This window comes from Gopherus evgoodei, chromosome 1, assembly GCF_007399415.2.
Source record: "Gopherus evgoodei ecotype Sinaloan lineage chromosome 1, rGopEvg1_v1.p, whole genome shotgun sequence".
NCBI lineage: Eukaryota > Metazoa > Chordata > Testudines > Testudinidae > Gopherus > Gopherus evgoodei.
Genome location: NC_044322.1, coordinates 367,424,216 through 367,438,022, shown reverse-complemented (window position 1 = coordinate 367,438,022; position 13,807 = coordinate 367,424,216). Strand labels below are relative to the sequence as shown.

General features: G+C 56.6%; 1 protein-coding gene across 1 annotated transcript in view; it reads right to left on the bottom strand.

Moving 5' to 3' along the window:
* SND1 (staphylococcal nuclease and tudor domain containing 1) overlaps nucleotides 1-13,807 on the bottom strand; it is a 545,960-nt gene that overhangs the window by 193,953 nt on the left and 338,200 nt on the right. Inside the window, exon 15 of the mRNA XM_030538672.1 lies at nucleotides 13,333-13,474. Coding sequence (XP_030394532.1) covers nucleotides 13,333-13,474 — 142 coding nt within the window. The remainder of the gene's footprint in view (nucleotides 1-13,332; nucleotides 13,475-13,807) is intronic.

Here is a 13,807-nt window from a genome sequence, read left to right as displayed (position 1 = left end):
TGGTCGCAGCATCTGGATGCTTCACACCCAATAGATTACAGGACATCCCAGGCTGCTCAGATAGTAATTAGTGTGTCCGAGTGCCCAGGCAAGTCTTCCCAATGCCCTGAGAATCACCTTCCCCTGGAAGGGCCTGCAAAATTCCTCCTCAGCAGCTGAGAGCATGGCAGCCCAGAGCCCCAGGACATAAGGCAGGGAGAGGCAGCAGCTCCAGCAGCTGGGACACAGGCCATCCAGGAGCTTCTGCACAGGGATTTTCTGCAAGGAATGGGACTGAACAGATCCTGATGGAGCCACTTCTGCATTCACAGCACGCGCACCATCATGCACAACAAGGGGACGGTGCAAATATAGCAGAAATGTCGCCTTGTCATTTAGAATGCAAATGCTTCCCAGCGAATGGGTGTATCGGTGGAGTTAATAAGCGCATGCATCACAAGGAAACAGCTTAAAACACACTGAGCCCAGACACCATGTTCCAGTTTTAAAATGAGAGAGAGAAATCCAGATTAATCCCGGGAACAGAGATACCAACAGATGTACAGACTCCAAAACAAGGGAAGGCAGAAGCAGCACCTCATTTTCCATGCTAATTGGCACGTTACCTGCCTTTCAGTCCATAATAAATGTATATAACTTGATTAGAGAGCTGGGGGGGGGCAAGGGCACGCTCCCAAGAGGGGAGCCAGGATGGCATGGAAACAGCAGGTAATTCCCAGAATGATACAGGTGGGCTGCTGCATACTATTTACATCCTCACCAAGGAGGAACAAGGGAGCCTGGGGGAGAGCCAGCCCTCCCCGCTCTGGATCCCGGAGCCTGACTGCTCAGTTGATGGGCTATCCCGGGCAGTGCACGCTACACACTGGTTAGGGGGCATGCTGCTGGACCCACCTTATTCTACAGGCAGGAGGGGCAGCTGGCAAAGTGTTCTCAGTGAGAGCACTGGGACTTTGCCACTCGCTCGTCCTGCACCCAGTGGTCCACAACAGCCCAAGTGCAGCGACAAGCTAGGCCCCAGTCGCTGGGGCAGGCACAGCATTTGTCCCCCCACACCCTGGGGGTGGCACAGAGCCTGTCTGTAGTTGGCACAGTTTGGCTTCCTGGCTGAACGTGGGATTTTTAATGCCACTGGGAAACTGGCATGACGGTAATTTTTCAGGACACCTGCAGCTCTTGGAAAAGCAGATTTTTTACCATTAGGATTTAAAGTCAAGACTATGCTGTAGCCTCTTGCCCCAGCAGGGCCGGGGTGGGGGAGATCCCTTTTGCTGTGTGCTATTTACATCCTCACCTACTCCCTCAGCCAGCCCTTCACCACAGGCCCTCAAATCCACCAAAGGGCTCAGGGCTCCCGGCTTGCCTGGAGAGACTCCAGTGACAGAGCAACGAGCTGCCAAGGAGAGCACACAGAGGTGCCAGCTGGGCAGGTGGAGCAGGCTAAGCCTGGGCTAGCCAGGGACACTCCAGCAGCAAGGCCGGAAGAGGCTGCCTTGGGGGTCTCAGGGAGAATGACTGCCCCAGGTCAGCACGGCCATGCTCCCGCATGGAGCCACACCTGGTCACTGGGCTAGCTTTCCCTTTACTTTTAACCCATGAGTGAGCCTCGAGGCTAACAGCAGGGTGCTGGAAAGCGAGGGTTGGGGTGGCTGGGCCGCCAGGACGGGCAGAGGCCATGGACGGGGCTTATGGCAGCCCAACTGTAGATTGCCACGTACTTTTAGGGGTGAAAGAAAAATGCAAACCTGTTATTTACCAGGCTGCACATGGCAATAGACTGTATAGGTAAGGGATGCAAGGAGGGTCTGGGTCACGATGCAAACTGCAGGCACGCACACAACTAAAAATTAATTAATTAAAAGTTTTATTGGGGATAGTTACAAGGGGTAGGGGAGCAGCGTATGATTAGCTAATAGGGTTAATGGAACTTAAAACATACAATAGCTAAAGTATTTACTATTAAATAATATTTATAAACAAAGATGCAGTAAACAATATTTATAAACACGGATGCAGCATTTAGTAATAACCAATACTTACGAATACAAACCAACTCATAATGACCGGCAAACGTAGAAACTCTGCTTAAAACACGTGATCTGAGAGAGGCTTCGAGGTGATCAGGCTCGGTTACGGGTGTGCACAAGGTACACAGGATTCGTTTTTCTTTCTCCTCTTCTGCCTGCACATGGCAGACCAGCCTAAAATACCCACTATGACATCATAGAAGTGTCATAGGGGACGGGGCCCAAAAACTGTGTGTGTTCGTTTCTGATTGGTACAAGCAAAGTTTACACCAAGTAGGGGAGCAGGTGCCTGAAAGTTTGGCTTCGCCCCCAAAAGGTGAGGAAATGCATATAGTTCAGAATGCCTTTAACGCTGACTGACAAAGGAAGAGGCCAGGGCAATACCGGTATGGGCAAGTCTTAGCATGCAGACAGGAACTTATCTTAACATGCCCCCGTGCCCTGGCCGAAATAGTTTGGCTAAAACCCTAAACTTCCGAGTCCAACCAGGCCGCATTTTTAATTTTGAGAACTTTTCTCAGGGAAGTCAAACCTCTGATCGGGCGACTGTCGGTTCCCATAGTAACGAGGATTAAATATAACTTCCAGCGAGAGCAGCACCCCCTGGAACCATCCGTTACCAGGGTTCAGAGCATCCCTCTCAACGTCAAATTACCAAACTTCGAGCCGCCACCCAATGCCAGCGCCTGATCCCCGACCTCGCTGCAGCGCACCGGGGGCGGGGACCCGCCTGTGGGAAAGGATGGCTATATTTAACCCCTGTTCCCAGGGGACAGCCAACAGGGCCTCCAGTCGCCTGGCAAACGGGTTAATGGGTCTGATAGTGGGCAACCCATTTCAATTAACACTGCCTTTGGAAAGGCACAGCATGCTCACACCAATCACCAGCCAGGCACTGGGCTGAACTATAAATGGGGGAGATAATTGTACACTGCAGACTCTCCCGCCTGCTCCCACCAGCCTGATCGGCAGCAGACCCGGCTCTTAAGCAGGGTGGCGTTAATTGCTGCCCGCGAGGAGACTGGGTGACGCAGCCCTGCTACTGGGGGTAAGAGGGGGATGGGGGTTCCCACCTGAACACGCAGCTCCCTCCAAAGCTCAAGGACTTCAGCTGCATGGGGTGTTCCCAGGCCGCTCATCTCCCCCAAGGGTGGGGGGGCCAACGGCCTGTGCTGGAGGCCACATGCCATGCACAGCAACTGCACAGGCTAACAAGCCTGACATCGGCACTACCAGGCAGGAAGGTGCCAGTGCAGGCCGGGGGCATCTTGCTTCCCACCTCGCCCAGGCACCAGGGCCTGGAGAACTCCTGTGGGCAGGCAGGGACAGGCTGGGCTCTTAGCCCTCGCGAGGCCGCGGGGCAGAGACCCCGGTCTCCCAGCAACAAGTGTGACAGCGAAGGGCAATGTCTCCTGGCAAGTGGGCCCGCAGGTAGATACAGGACTCCCCAGTGTCTTGAAAGCCCTTTGATTCCTCTCTCCCTCTCCCAAGAGCCTCAGTCCATGGGCGGAGGGGCCCTATAGGCTGGTGGGAACATGATGCTTTGGGCTGGGGCCGTCTCTCAAGGACAACTAAACGCAAAAGGTCCTAGGAGCACCTCTGGCAGCCACGCTAACAAAGACAGGAGCCAGCCCCCCAGTGCTGGGTGTCTCCATGCAGGGCCACATACCAGCCACCTGCCACAGTGGCTTGCAACCTGCCAGGTATCTTGTGGGGCCTAGTGGCTAGAGCACTCAGCTGGGACTCAGGAGATGTGGGTTCTGTTCCAGGCTCGGGTACTGGCCTGCTGGGGGATGTTGGGCAAGTCACTGCCGTGCTCTGTGCCTCAGTTTCCCCACTTGTGCAATGGGGATAATGACAGTGACGCTCCAAGAGCTAGGAATCATCATGGTCCAGAGCTCTGTGCAGGTTCTCCTATGGCGCCTGTCAGCCAGCACGCAAGTGACATGATCAGCCTCTGCCCAATCTGGTCCCTTCGCCCTCCCCCCAGAGTGGAGGAGCTCCATTAGGCACCGTGTGCTGGGTGTGACCGGAGGACACCATGTGCTCCCAGCAGGAGCCAGCGAGGTTTGGGGTGCCCTGGACTGGTCCCCAAGAAAGCCCTCCGCCCCATGACATGCAGCTTGTCCATTATCACCCGGGGGTGGTGCAGAGATGCTCCCAGAGCACAGGGCATCACTAAGGCCCCACATCATTCAGACAAGGACCTCGACCCCGTGCCCTTGGGGGAGCCTGTGCTGCGACAGGGGGAGGCTCTGGTGTGTCTACCCAACGCTTTAGCCCAGCCACCTCCTGGCCACTGTTACAGCCCTGCTGGTGACTACAACAACTTAGCCAAATGAACCCACACAGCTTCAGTGGCTGCTGCCCCAGACCTCTGAGCCAAATTCTCCTGGGCCCCCGCAGCACCTGGTGCTGAGTGAAGCCATCCTGGAAAGGAATGGGGCTTTCTGCATGGAGAGGAAGTGTGGGGCGGCGGGAACAACACTGTCCCTTCCTGATTGCCATAAAACAGTAATTCAATTACAGAAAGCAGAGAGAATTCCGAAGGCTCAGCAGCCCCACGGATTGCCTCATTAAGGGCAGAAACGCAGGGAACACAATTACACCAGCTATCTGAATCATTCATGCCCCTGCGAGAGCAGTGCAGGATTCCATTCAGACATACAGAGGCCCTAGCAGTGTTGTGCTGGGGGAGAATCTTGCCACCCTAATTTATGGCGGGGGGGATTGTTCCCCATGCCTTTCCTCTGAGCAACTCTGTGGTGTCAGCCCTCCCAGCTCCCGCAGAGGGTTCGTGAGTATGCAGAAATCACCCCAGAGCAGCATCATGCAGCCAAACCCCGCAGTCTGCCAGCCGGGTGCAAGAACACCACCCAGTCCAGCCCAAGGGGTGGAAGCAGGAGCCCTGGTGCAGGGAGAGTTCGGCTCCACACCCTGAATGAACAGCGACAGGTATTCATACAGTGCACACAGGGAGTGACTGGCACTGGGGTAGCACTGGGGATGAGCTCTCAGGGCAAGGCAAGAGAATCCCCTGTGCCAGTTGCTCCCAAGCCTGCCATCCCGCAGACACATTATTTAGTGGTTTTCCCCCCAAGTGGGAGTTTTATCGCTTATTAAAATTTGAAGATGTCAGAGGCCCTGGCACGGGGAGCCTTTCTTGTCTTTTGCAGCTGACTTTTAGGCTAGTTAATTATAAGTAAGATTGTGCAGCGACTTGTGCCCACACACAGAGGAGCTGGCTTCGCACACGCCTCCCACAAGCACACGTCTAGCTCAGATTCTGGAAAATGGGTGTATGGAAACAGCAATGCTTTGCCCACTGCGCAGGGCGCAAACTTTCTTCCGCCCAGCTGTGCAGCGCAGAGACAGACACTGCAGTGGTGGGAAGTCCCTACGTTCCAGACAGTTTGCATAGGTGAGATCTCCAGTCACTCACGGGGAAGGAAGCAGCAGGATCACCCCAGCACAAGCAGCGCTGATGAAGCTGGCACTCCAGCTGGCGGTGTCTTGCGAATGGACAAGGAGCATGGACTCACAGCAACTGATCCACAGCGAACCGGAGGCAGCCATGAGGGGGGCAAAGGAGCCAGGCAAACACCACACAGCTGCGTAGCGTTGAGACGGGGTTGGAAAGCTTCACATTTGCCCACCGGCATGGGCAACAGGCGTCACTGCGGCACCACAACACTGGCTATCTCTGCAGCAGCTGCCACATCCAGCGCAGAACCCCACAACTCTTCTCTAACTGCGCTTTCCATTTGTCGCTCTCAGGGCTTCACCAAGGCAGGCAGGCATCACCGCCCCCTCTCACGGCTGGGGAAACTGAGACATAGAGGGGCAGTGGCTTGCCCAGTAGCAGGGCTGCAAATAGAATGCAGGTCCCCGAGTCCCAGAACAGTCCCTAACTGCCAGGCCTCTCCATCAGCTTCACCAGCTGCAAAACATCTACTCCAAATCCCGCAGCACATGGCCAGCGCAACCTGGGCTCTGCAGCCAAGGAGGAACTTAGAGCCACAGTGTCAGGGAGTGTGGGGGGACACAAGGCCCTGCACCCCCCACTTCCTGTGATTCACCGTGACTCTCAGCCAGCCAGTAAAGCAGAAGGTTTATTTAGACAACAAGAACACAGTCCCAGACAGGTCTTGCAGGATCCTCCCCAATTATGTCCATCTTGGGGTCCCAGGGGCACGACAGCCCCATTGGAGGATCAGAGCCACGTCTGGGCTTCCCTCCATTACACCAGCCACCTCCTGAAACTCTCTCTCCCCGAGTCTCCTCCTCCAGCCTTTGTTCAGCTTCCTGGGCAGAGGTGTCACCTGGCCTCTAACCCCTTCCTGGGTTCTCATGTTACATGCTCAGGTATCTTCCGTCAAGGCCAGTCTCCCATCCCCCAATGCAGCCCGTCCTCCCAGGCCAACACCCCCGACTCCGCATTCACAGCCCACAGTAAGAACAGTCCCAGTTCCTCACACACAGACCTGCCCTCTCCAGCTACTGAACGACACCACCCACCCCCCGCTCACTCCACCCTGCTGCAGCACAAAGGCCCTAGCAGAGAGTCCCTGGACTGTCACTGTCCGAGCCACAAAAGGCTGCAGAGCAGAACTCCAGCGTACTGCCCACTCCATGCCCTGCACAGTGGCGGCAGGAGGGGCCCTTGGTGTTGGCTCCGGTTCTTAATATCCTAGTAGCTCCTGGGGGCCCCGGCTGAGATCCGCTTGGCACAGCCCACCCGTGAGTGATGCAGAATCCTTGCTCCACAGTGCTCACAAGATTGGGGAGGGGGGAGGTTTGCTATGCCCAGGGAGATTTAGTGACTTGCCCAAGGCCACCCCACACAAATCCCTGGTGCATTAGCCTTCTGCTGCTCGGGTTCCCTGAGCCTCTCAGGGTGGGGTGGGTCTCTAGCCACCTGCTAATTTCAGGGGCCCAGGGCAGGTCAAAGACAGCAGCAGCAGGGGAGCGAGGAAGAAAGACCCTGCTCCTCTGTCAAGCGTCAGCTTTTCAAGGGCACAGATTGCTCTCCATCTCCCGGACAAAAGGACTGAAAGCAGGTTAAGGCTGTAAATTTAAACCTCTCCTGAAAATTTCTTCCCCTGGTAGAGGCGAGAGCCAGAGTCTACAGAACCCTCCTGTCTGTGTGACGCCTGTCCATTTATTTATGCGCTTACTGAATTTTTCATAACAGAGTTAAGAACGATCAGTGTTCAGGGTGATCCTTTGTCCATGGTTATCGCCATAGAAACAAGAAGAAGAGAGATAAACACAGCCCCACGTTGTCTCCCGTTGATGGAGCCAGGAGAACACAGCAGGGGAGGCGGGAAGCTCTGTGCACTGCAACCTGCACAACAATCAAGTACTCTGAAGTCAACAGCATCGGAGAGAAAGAGCTGGTCCCATCCACAGGGACAAAGGGCGTGCAGCAGCCTCCTCTGGTTATTTGTACCTGCTGCCGCTACCACCCTGCTAGGCTGCCAACCGAGTCTGGTAGCTACTAATAAAGGCTCCACGGCATTTGGGAAGGGCTATAGATGGGCTAAGTATTGGTTCAGAAATGGACCAGTAATAGGAGTCCTTAAAAAACCCCACAACACTGTTCAGCGTTTTGGTAGGACCTACAGGAATTAAAAAAACCTCTCTCTTACCTTTCCATGCAGATCCTGTAACATTAGTGACTGCAATAGGTTCCAAGCGGTCAGTGATGCTGGTACACAAGCTAGAAAATGAACCAGCTTTACCAGGCAGGAATGTCTCGCTTCTAGCTTCCGGAAGAGGGATGCGCGCAAAACAGATTGGTGGTGTGTCCGTAATTCACCGGGCAGCCCCCGAGTCAATCAGGGCTCAGTGAAGAGGGAACTCCGTGGTCATCCTATCCCTAGGCCGGTTTTACGGAACAGCTTCCCTCTGCCAATAGCCCTCCCCAGAAACTGGAGACTCTTGGGAACTCGGGGTGACGGAGGACTCGGCCCTGTTACAGTAATTGGGCTACGTATTTACCCTCGTTGCCAGCTCAGTGCAAAGAGTGCAGGAACATTCATAAAATGTCACAATAACCGATAGCAACACGTGTCGATGGGAAAACGTACAAAGGGGCAAAAAAGCCATATTAGCCCAAACAAAACGGCCTCCAGATATAGCCCAAGGACTGAGTCAATGTTAGAAATCAGTGACCCAAAACTGGGAGGGGAAATGAGGCCTAACTGGCAGATAATGTAACGACGGGATGGGCTGTTCCACCCATCACCCATTTTTGGGTCCTTACAGCAAGAGGCTTTGGGGGAAGACACGGAAGGACAGAACCTACTGGAGTTAGCTCCACCCTCATGGCTGCCACGCCCCACCATCTCTTGGGACCGTGGGCCTTTTCCCTCCCGATCCTGAGTGGTGGCCAGAGAAAGGGACCCAGCTCACATCGCCATCCCTACCGGCTCCGGCTCAATCCCAACCACCACTCGGAATAAAACAGGATTGGACTTAGCAGCAGCAGCAGCCTCAGCCCATCTCAGCTAACATCATCTCTTCTCCCCAAAAGGAGAGTTATGACTGGCTTTCTACTATCGCAGAGACTGGCAAACAGGGGCCCTTTCCTTCCCCAGCTCCCTCCAGTGAAAGGGAAAGGGGACCCAGGAGGCTGTTACAGGAAAAGCTCTACTCAGCATTTTACATGGCACAGGCTGTAGCTGTTTTTCCTTGTTTTCTGTATCCTTAACAAAAGGTGAACAGGCTGCTCCGTGATGCGTCTGCCACGGTGCAAAGCAGGTGGAGATCCCTGGGTACCAAACCTGAGCTTGTGTAACACTGGGCAGTGACCGGGTTACGTTAGCACCTCAGCCCACACATTCCCTCAAACACAGCAGTTTTTCAGGAGACTCCATGCTGTTTCCACAGCTGGTGCAGCTGCACTGGCAGGAGTGCTGGTGTAAAGACGCCGGGTCGCCAGCCCTGCTCTGAGCAGGGGCACATGAGAGATGGCTATGCCTGCCAGCCGCTGCTGTACACAAAGGGTACATCTCACCACACACTCCTTTTGGCAGCACAGAGGGCGCGCACATTACACACATCCCTAGTACAGTGCACGGAGGCACCACTACACTCCCCTTGGTGAGCGGAGCTGAACCTGCCCCACCCCGTCACCAGAATACCGGGGCGGGGCAGAAAGTATAAAAGGAAGGCTCTGCAGCTCAGTTGGGCCGGAGCCAGCGGAGGAGACGGATGCCTCTGCCCTGCTGTGGCACCAGGAACTGAATCTGGGCTCGGCCGCACCCTGCCCCTAGAGGAGACAGACCCAGACGAGGAGTTGCCATCAGCTGTATACCCAGAGGAGCTTGAGGACCAGTGGACACCAGAAGTACCAAACCCCTGGGAGGTAGCAGGAATCCAAGGGGCAGCTGAAGACAGGTTGGATACAGGACTGACTGCTTCTGGGTCAGTGTGTTGCGGCTGGATCCCTGCCAACCCGGGACGGATCACTCTGCCGCTGTTAGGGCCCTGAGCTGGGACATGGTGGAGTAGGGTGGGCCCACGTCCCCCTGCCACTACCCAGTTTAGGGCAGGAGGCCTGTGCTTCTTGACTCCCCCCTCCATCTACTAGCACCCGAGACTGCCCATTGGGTGCTCAACCTCTCTGGAGCCGCTAGACTGCGTGGGTGCTCATGCCTAGCTGAACCCCGAGACTGTGTTTGCTGGCTGCTTAGCCCACAAGCTGAAGCGAAAGCCTGCTCCCTGCTCTGCCTCACCCACAGGGCTAGAGCTACTGACTGGGTCTGCTTGCCGGCTACCTTAGGCCCGAAGGCTTAGGCTACAGCCGGCTATCAGCCCCGTCCCGCCCCGCCGGCTAGGGCCCAACTGTTCATTTTTGTCAGCCCCAGCTGAGAGGCTGGGGGCTAAAGATTACATCAGGCGCTGCCCCACCCACGGGTAGGGACCAGAGCCCCAGACAACTGTGGTGCGTTTGCCTGTTCGCCGGGCCCAGAACCACAGACTGCACATGGCCCAGCCCTGCCGGTGTGGCCCGAGCCCCAAGACTACCACCCCTGACAACGAGGCAGAGTGACCTCCCTCCCCAGTGGAGAGCGAGGGTACAAACAGCAGTGTAGACAGGGAGAGCAAGGACACACCTGAACCTAGTGGGAACGTACCTGGATAGGGACCTCTAGGGCTCTACTCGCCCAGCCAGTGCCTCTCATGGCTACTGTGCTATTTCAAGCAGCAGTGTCCCACTGCTGCAGTGAAAGACTCCATCAGTGGAGAAAGGCTCTGGCAGTGGGAAAGGTGCCAGCAGTGAGGAACCTGCCTTTCACTGTGCCATGTACCACACCTACCCTACATGCTGCCACTACTGGGGTGCAGTAGAGACAGCCTCTGGCTCCCCCAGGCCGAGCTACCTAGTGCCAGGCTGGGGGTCCGTAGCCCTGGGAGAGGCCTGGCTTCAGTCAGAAGTGGGGCAGAGGGATGAGGACAAGTGACCCAAATCAAAGCCAGACGGGAGATTCTGAATTACCCAGGTGGAAACGTAACATCCCAGAGGAGCTAGCCAACATGCTCCCCACCAAAAACGTAAGGTGCACAAACCTCGCTCTGTACGCAGAGGTCTGGGCCATCTGCCGCCCCCCATGAGTACAGCCAGAGATCTTGGGCATCCTCTCTACCAGGAGAGTCAAACACGTTCAGCTTCACACACCAGCGCCTGGGTTACGCTGCCACAGGGCCAGTCAGACAGCACCTAGGTACTGCAGAGGAGCCCTACCTGCATCTGGCCATCGATCGCACGGGGAAGAGCCACTCCTAGCACAGAATTTGCAGCTCTCACAGATTCCTTTCAAACAACCCCTGAGGATTCCCGAGGGCCTGTTCGGCACAGAGGTGGGACCTGGGCCAGGGAGACAATTGGATGGCTACTGCAGAGAAACCAATCTCCTAGCACACAGCTCGCACCGGAGCCAGCACCCAGGCCAGGGTGCAGGGCAAAGTGGCAGTGAGGAAATGCCATCTTGTCACAGAGAGTTTGTCCAGCCAGCCATATGCTCGGCCACAAGAACCTCAGGTCCAGGATGCATCCATGTGCGGCAGTGGCACAGGGAGCCCAACAGCTTGCCAACAGCAACACCACCCCCACAAACACATCCCCCCTGGGACACGAAACACCTGCAAAGTCAGGAGCAGAGGCGGCCGGCAGAACAGGGCCCAGAGCTCCCGGCACTGAGCCGCAAGCAGCTCAGAACCGTTGCCTGATTTACAGAGGGCTTTTAGGATACAAGGGCTACAGCTGTTTTCCCAACACTCCACTGTAGCTACCAGCTAATACATTTCACATCTGTTCAGCTCACTGCTCAATGAGATTCAGGACCCGACTCTGGGAGGGCTGCAGCAGATACACCAGCAGCCTGCTGGGAGGCCACGGAGTGACCCCGCTACCACTCGGACTCTGCCTGAACCACTCCAGGAGCTGGCTGGAGAATAACTTGGTTGCATGGAGACCAAACAGAGCAGTGTCACCACGGAGCCAGTGACGTCGGGGTACCAGAGAGGAGCAGAGACCAGCGCGGCTCGGGATACTCCCTGCCGGCCTGGCTAGGCACCGTAAGGACATCCCTCACCTGGAGAGGAGACCCAGTGCGGCATTTTCCTTCCACAGGGAGCCTGGATCACGGGAAAGCCCAGATTTAGGCACCAGGCAGAGAAGTGTGGAGGGATAAATAGAAGTGTTAATAAAACAAAGAACTGAACCGGAGCCAGCTGTCTTGCCTCCCTCCTACATCATGACTCAAAGGCTCAGCTGCCCATGCCACGTGGGATCTCCCTGGGGACCGGCGGAGGGAAGAAAGCCGAGGTCTGTTTGTAGGCCAACAGCCAGGCCTCCATGACTGCCTGCCAGTGACCCAGAGACCCCTCTCTGCACCCTGGCAGGAGGAAGGGAGGATCTCCAGTGAGAGCAGAGCTGTGCAAACAAGCCCCGGAGCGCACGTGGCCCCAGTCTCAGCCACTAACACGGCCCTGGCGCCGGGATTCTGACAGCTCAGCACTCTCGCCTCAGCAGAGCCCGCAGTCATGTCTGATTAGGGCGCCCCAGCTCGATTAATTCCTCTAGAAGGCATAGCAAGTTGCAGAGTGATCATTAACTTCACATGCAATGAGAGAGATGCTCAACAAGAACTGACTGTGGGGGAAGCAGCTGTGATCTCGGGCCCCATATCCTTCAGCAAGACGCACTGTGTCCTGTGACTCCATCTACCTGCTGAAAGAAGAGTGAGAGGCGAGGGGAGGCAGTTCCCAGGGCCTGGCATGGAGGAGGAGACCCGGGGCAGATGGCAAGCGGCTGCCAGCAAGCCCCGCTGCGGCCAGGCGAGACTCATCACCCAAGAGATCTGTGAGAACGAAGAGGCAGAGCAGACTTCACGGGCTCAGTGCCGAGCGCGATGGGGAAAGGCGCTGCCTCACCCGTAACAACACAGCCCCTCCAGGAGGCAGCAAGCGCCAAGAAAGGCGCGTTTTACTGCTCATCAGCGGGGAAGAAATGAAGCATATGGCTCCTTGAGCGCATAAACGAACATTGTTCCAAGCACATGGCTCGTGACTGCGCTTTGCCGGGAGAGATGAAGGCACCAGACAGACAGAGCTACGTGTGGATGGAACAGAGCAGAGTAGCCGGCTCAGGTACCAGGGCCGCCAGGAGGAGCCAGGGCCAGGGTTCAAACCTGGATCTCCTCCGTAGGAGGCAGCGAGCCATGGGAGATGGAAGAAAGTGGGCTCTGGGCTGGAGATAAGTCGGGGGAGGGGGGTCCCCTAGAAACACTGGCCCAGGGCCAAAGCAGGCACTGGGGACAAAGAGCCTCTCTCACCTGGAAGGGCACCAGGCAGGTTTACACAGCACAGGACATGTGGCCAAGGTGCTGCAAGGCACCAGACCTGGGTTAAGTGCTGCTCGCTCCCCTGCACACAAAGAGCCCATGCTGGCAGAACATCAGGGATGGAAGGGGCCACAGCAGCGTGGGGAGGGGAGACCCCGGAGGGAGCCTGCACTCTGTGCCCTCCTGGCCTTAGGAGAATCAGACTCAGATCAGTTACAAAGAGAGCTGGGGCACTGGGATGGACACACGGACTGGGGACCTTTCCCTATTCCAAACACTTCTCACGCTGCGGCATGGCAGGCCTGAGAGCTCCCATGTGGTGAAGGGAGACAGCAAGCCATGCCCCCGCCGGGCACCGCAGATCAAGGGCAGGCTGAGCCGCTGCCCGCCCAGCAAGGGACCGACACAGAACGAGCACAAGCCCCACACCCGCAGACACGAGGCTGGCTCACCTGCTAGCAGGAAGGTGATAAGGCAGGTTTCCTTTGGCATGTACAGCTTGAGCCGAGAGCCGCTGAAGACGTACTCCACCACCGCCTCGGAGCGGCCGGCCCGCTGCAGGAAGGGCAGGAACTGCTTGGCCTTCTGGGTGTCCTGGGAGAACAAGACAAGACAGAGAACGTTCAAGACTGATGGTGTGAGGGGGAACCCACACCCCTGTGGGACAAGGCACAGCGCCCTCATGTCAGCCAGTTACACAACCCCCAGCCTGGGCCGGCGAGGGATCGAACCTGGCCTTGGCCTCCAAGCACAGGCCCCTGCCGCTCAGCCCAGAGACTGAAGCCCGCTGGCTGGGGGCAGAGGGGCTGATGAACCTGGGGCCACCAGCCAGAGGAGACGGTGGCACTTGGCCCATAATGAGTCACCATTAAGATGGGGCTTGGCCTGTTCAGTGTTGTAACTGGCTGGCTGGGAGACTCTCCCTGG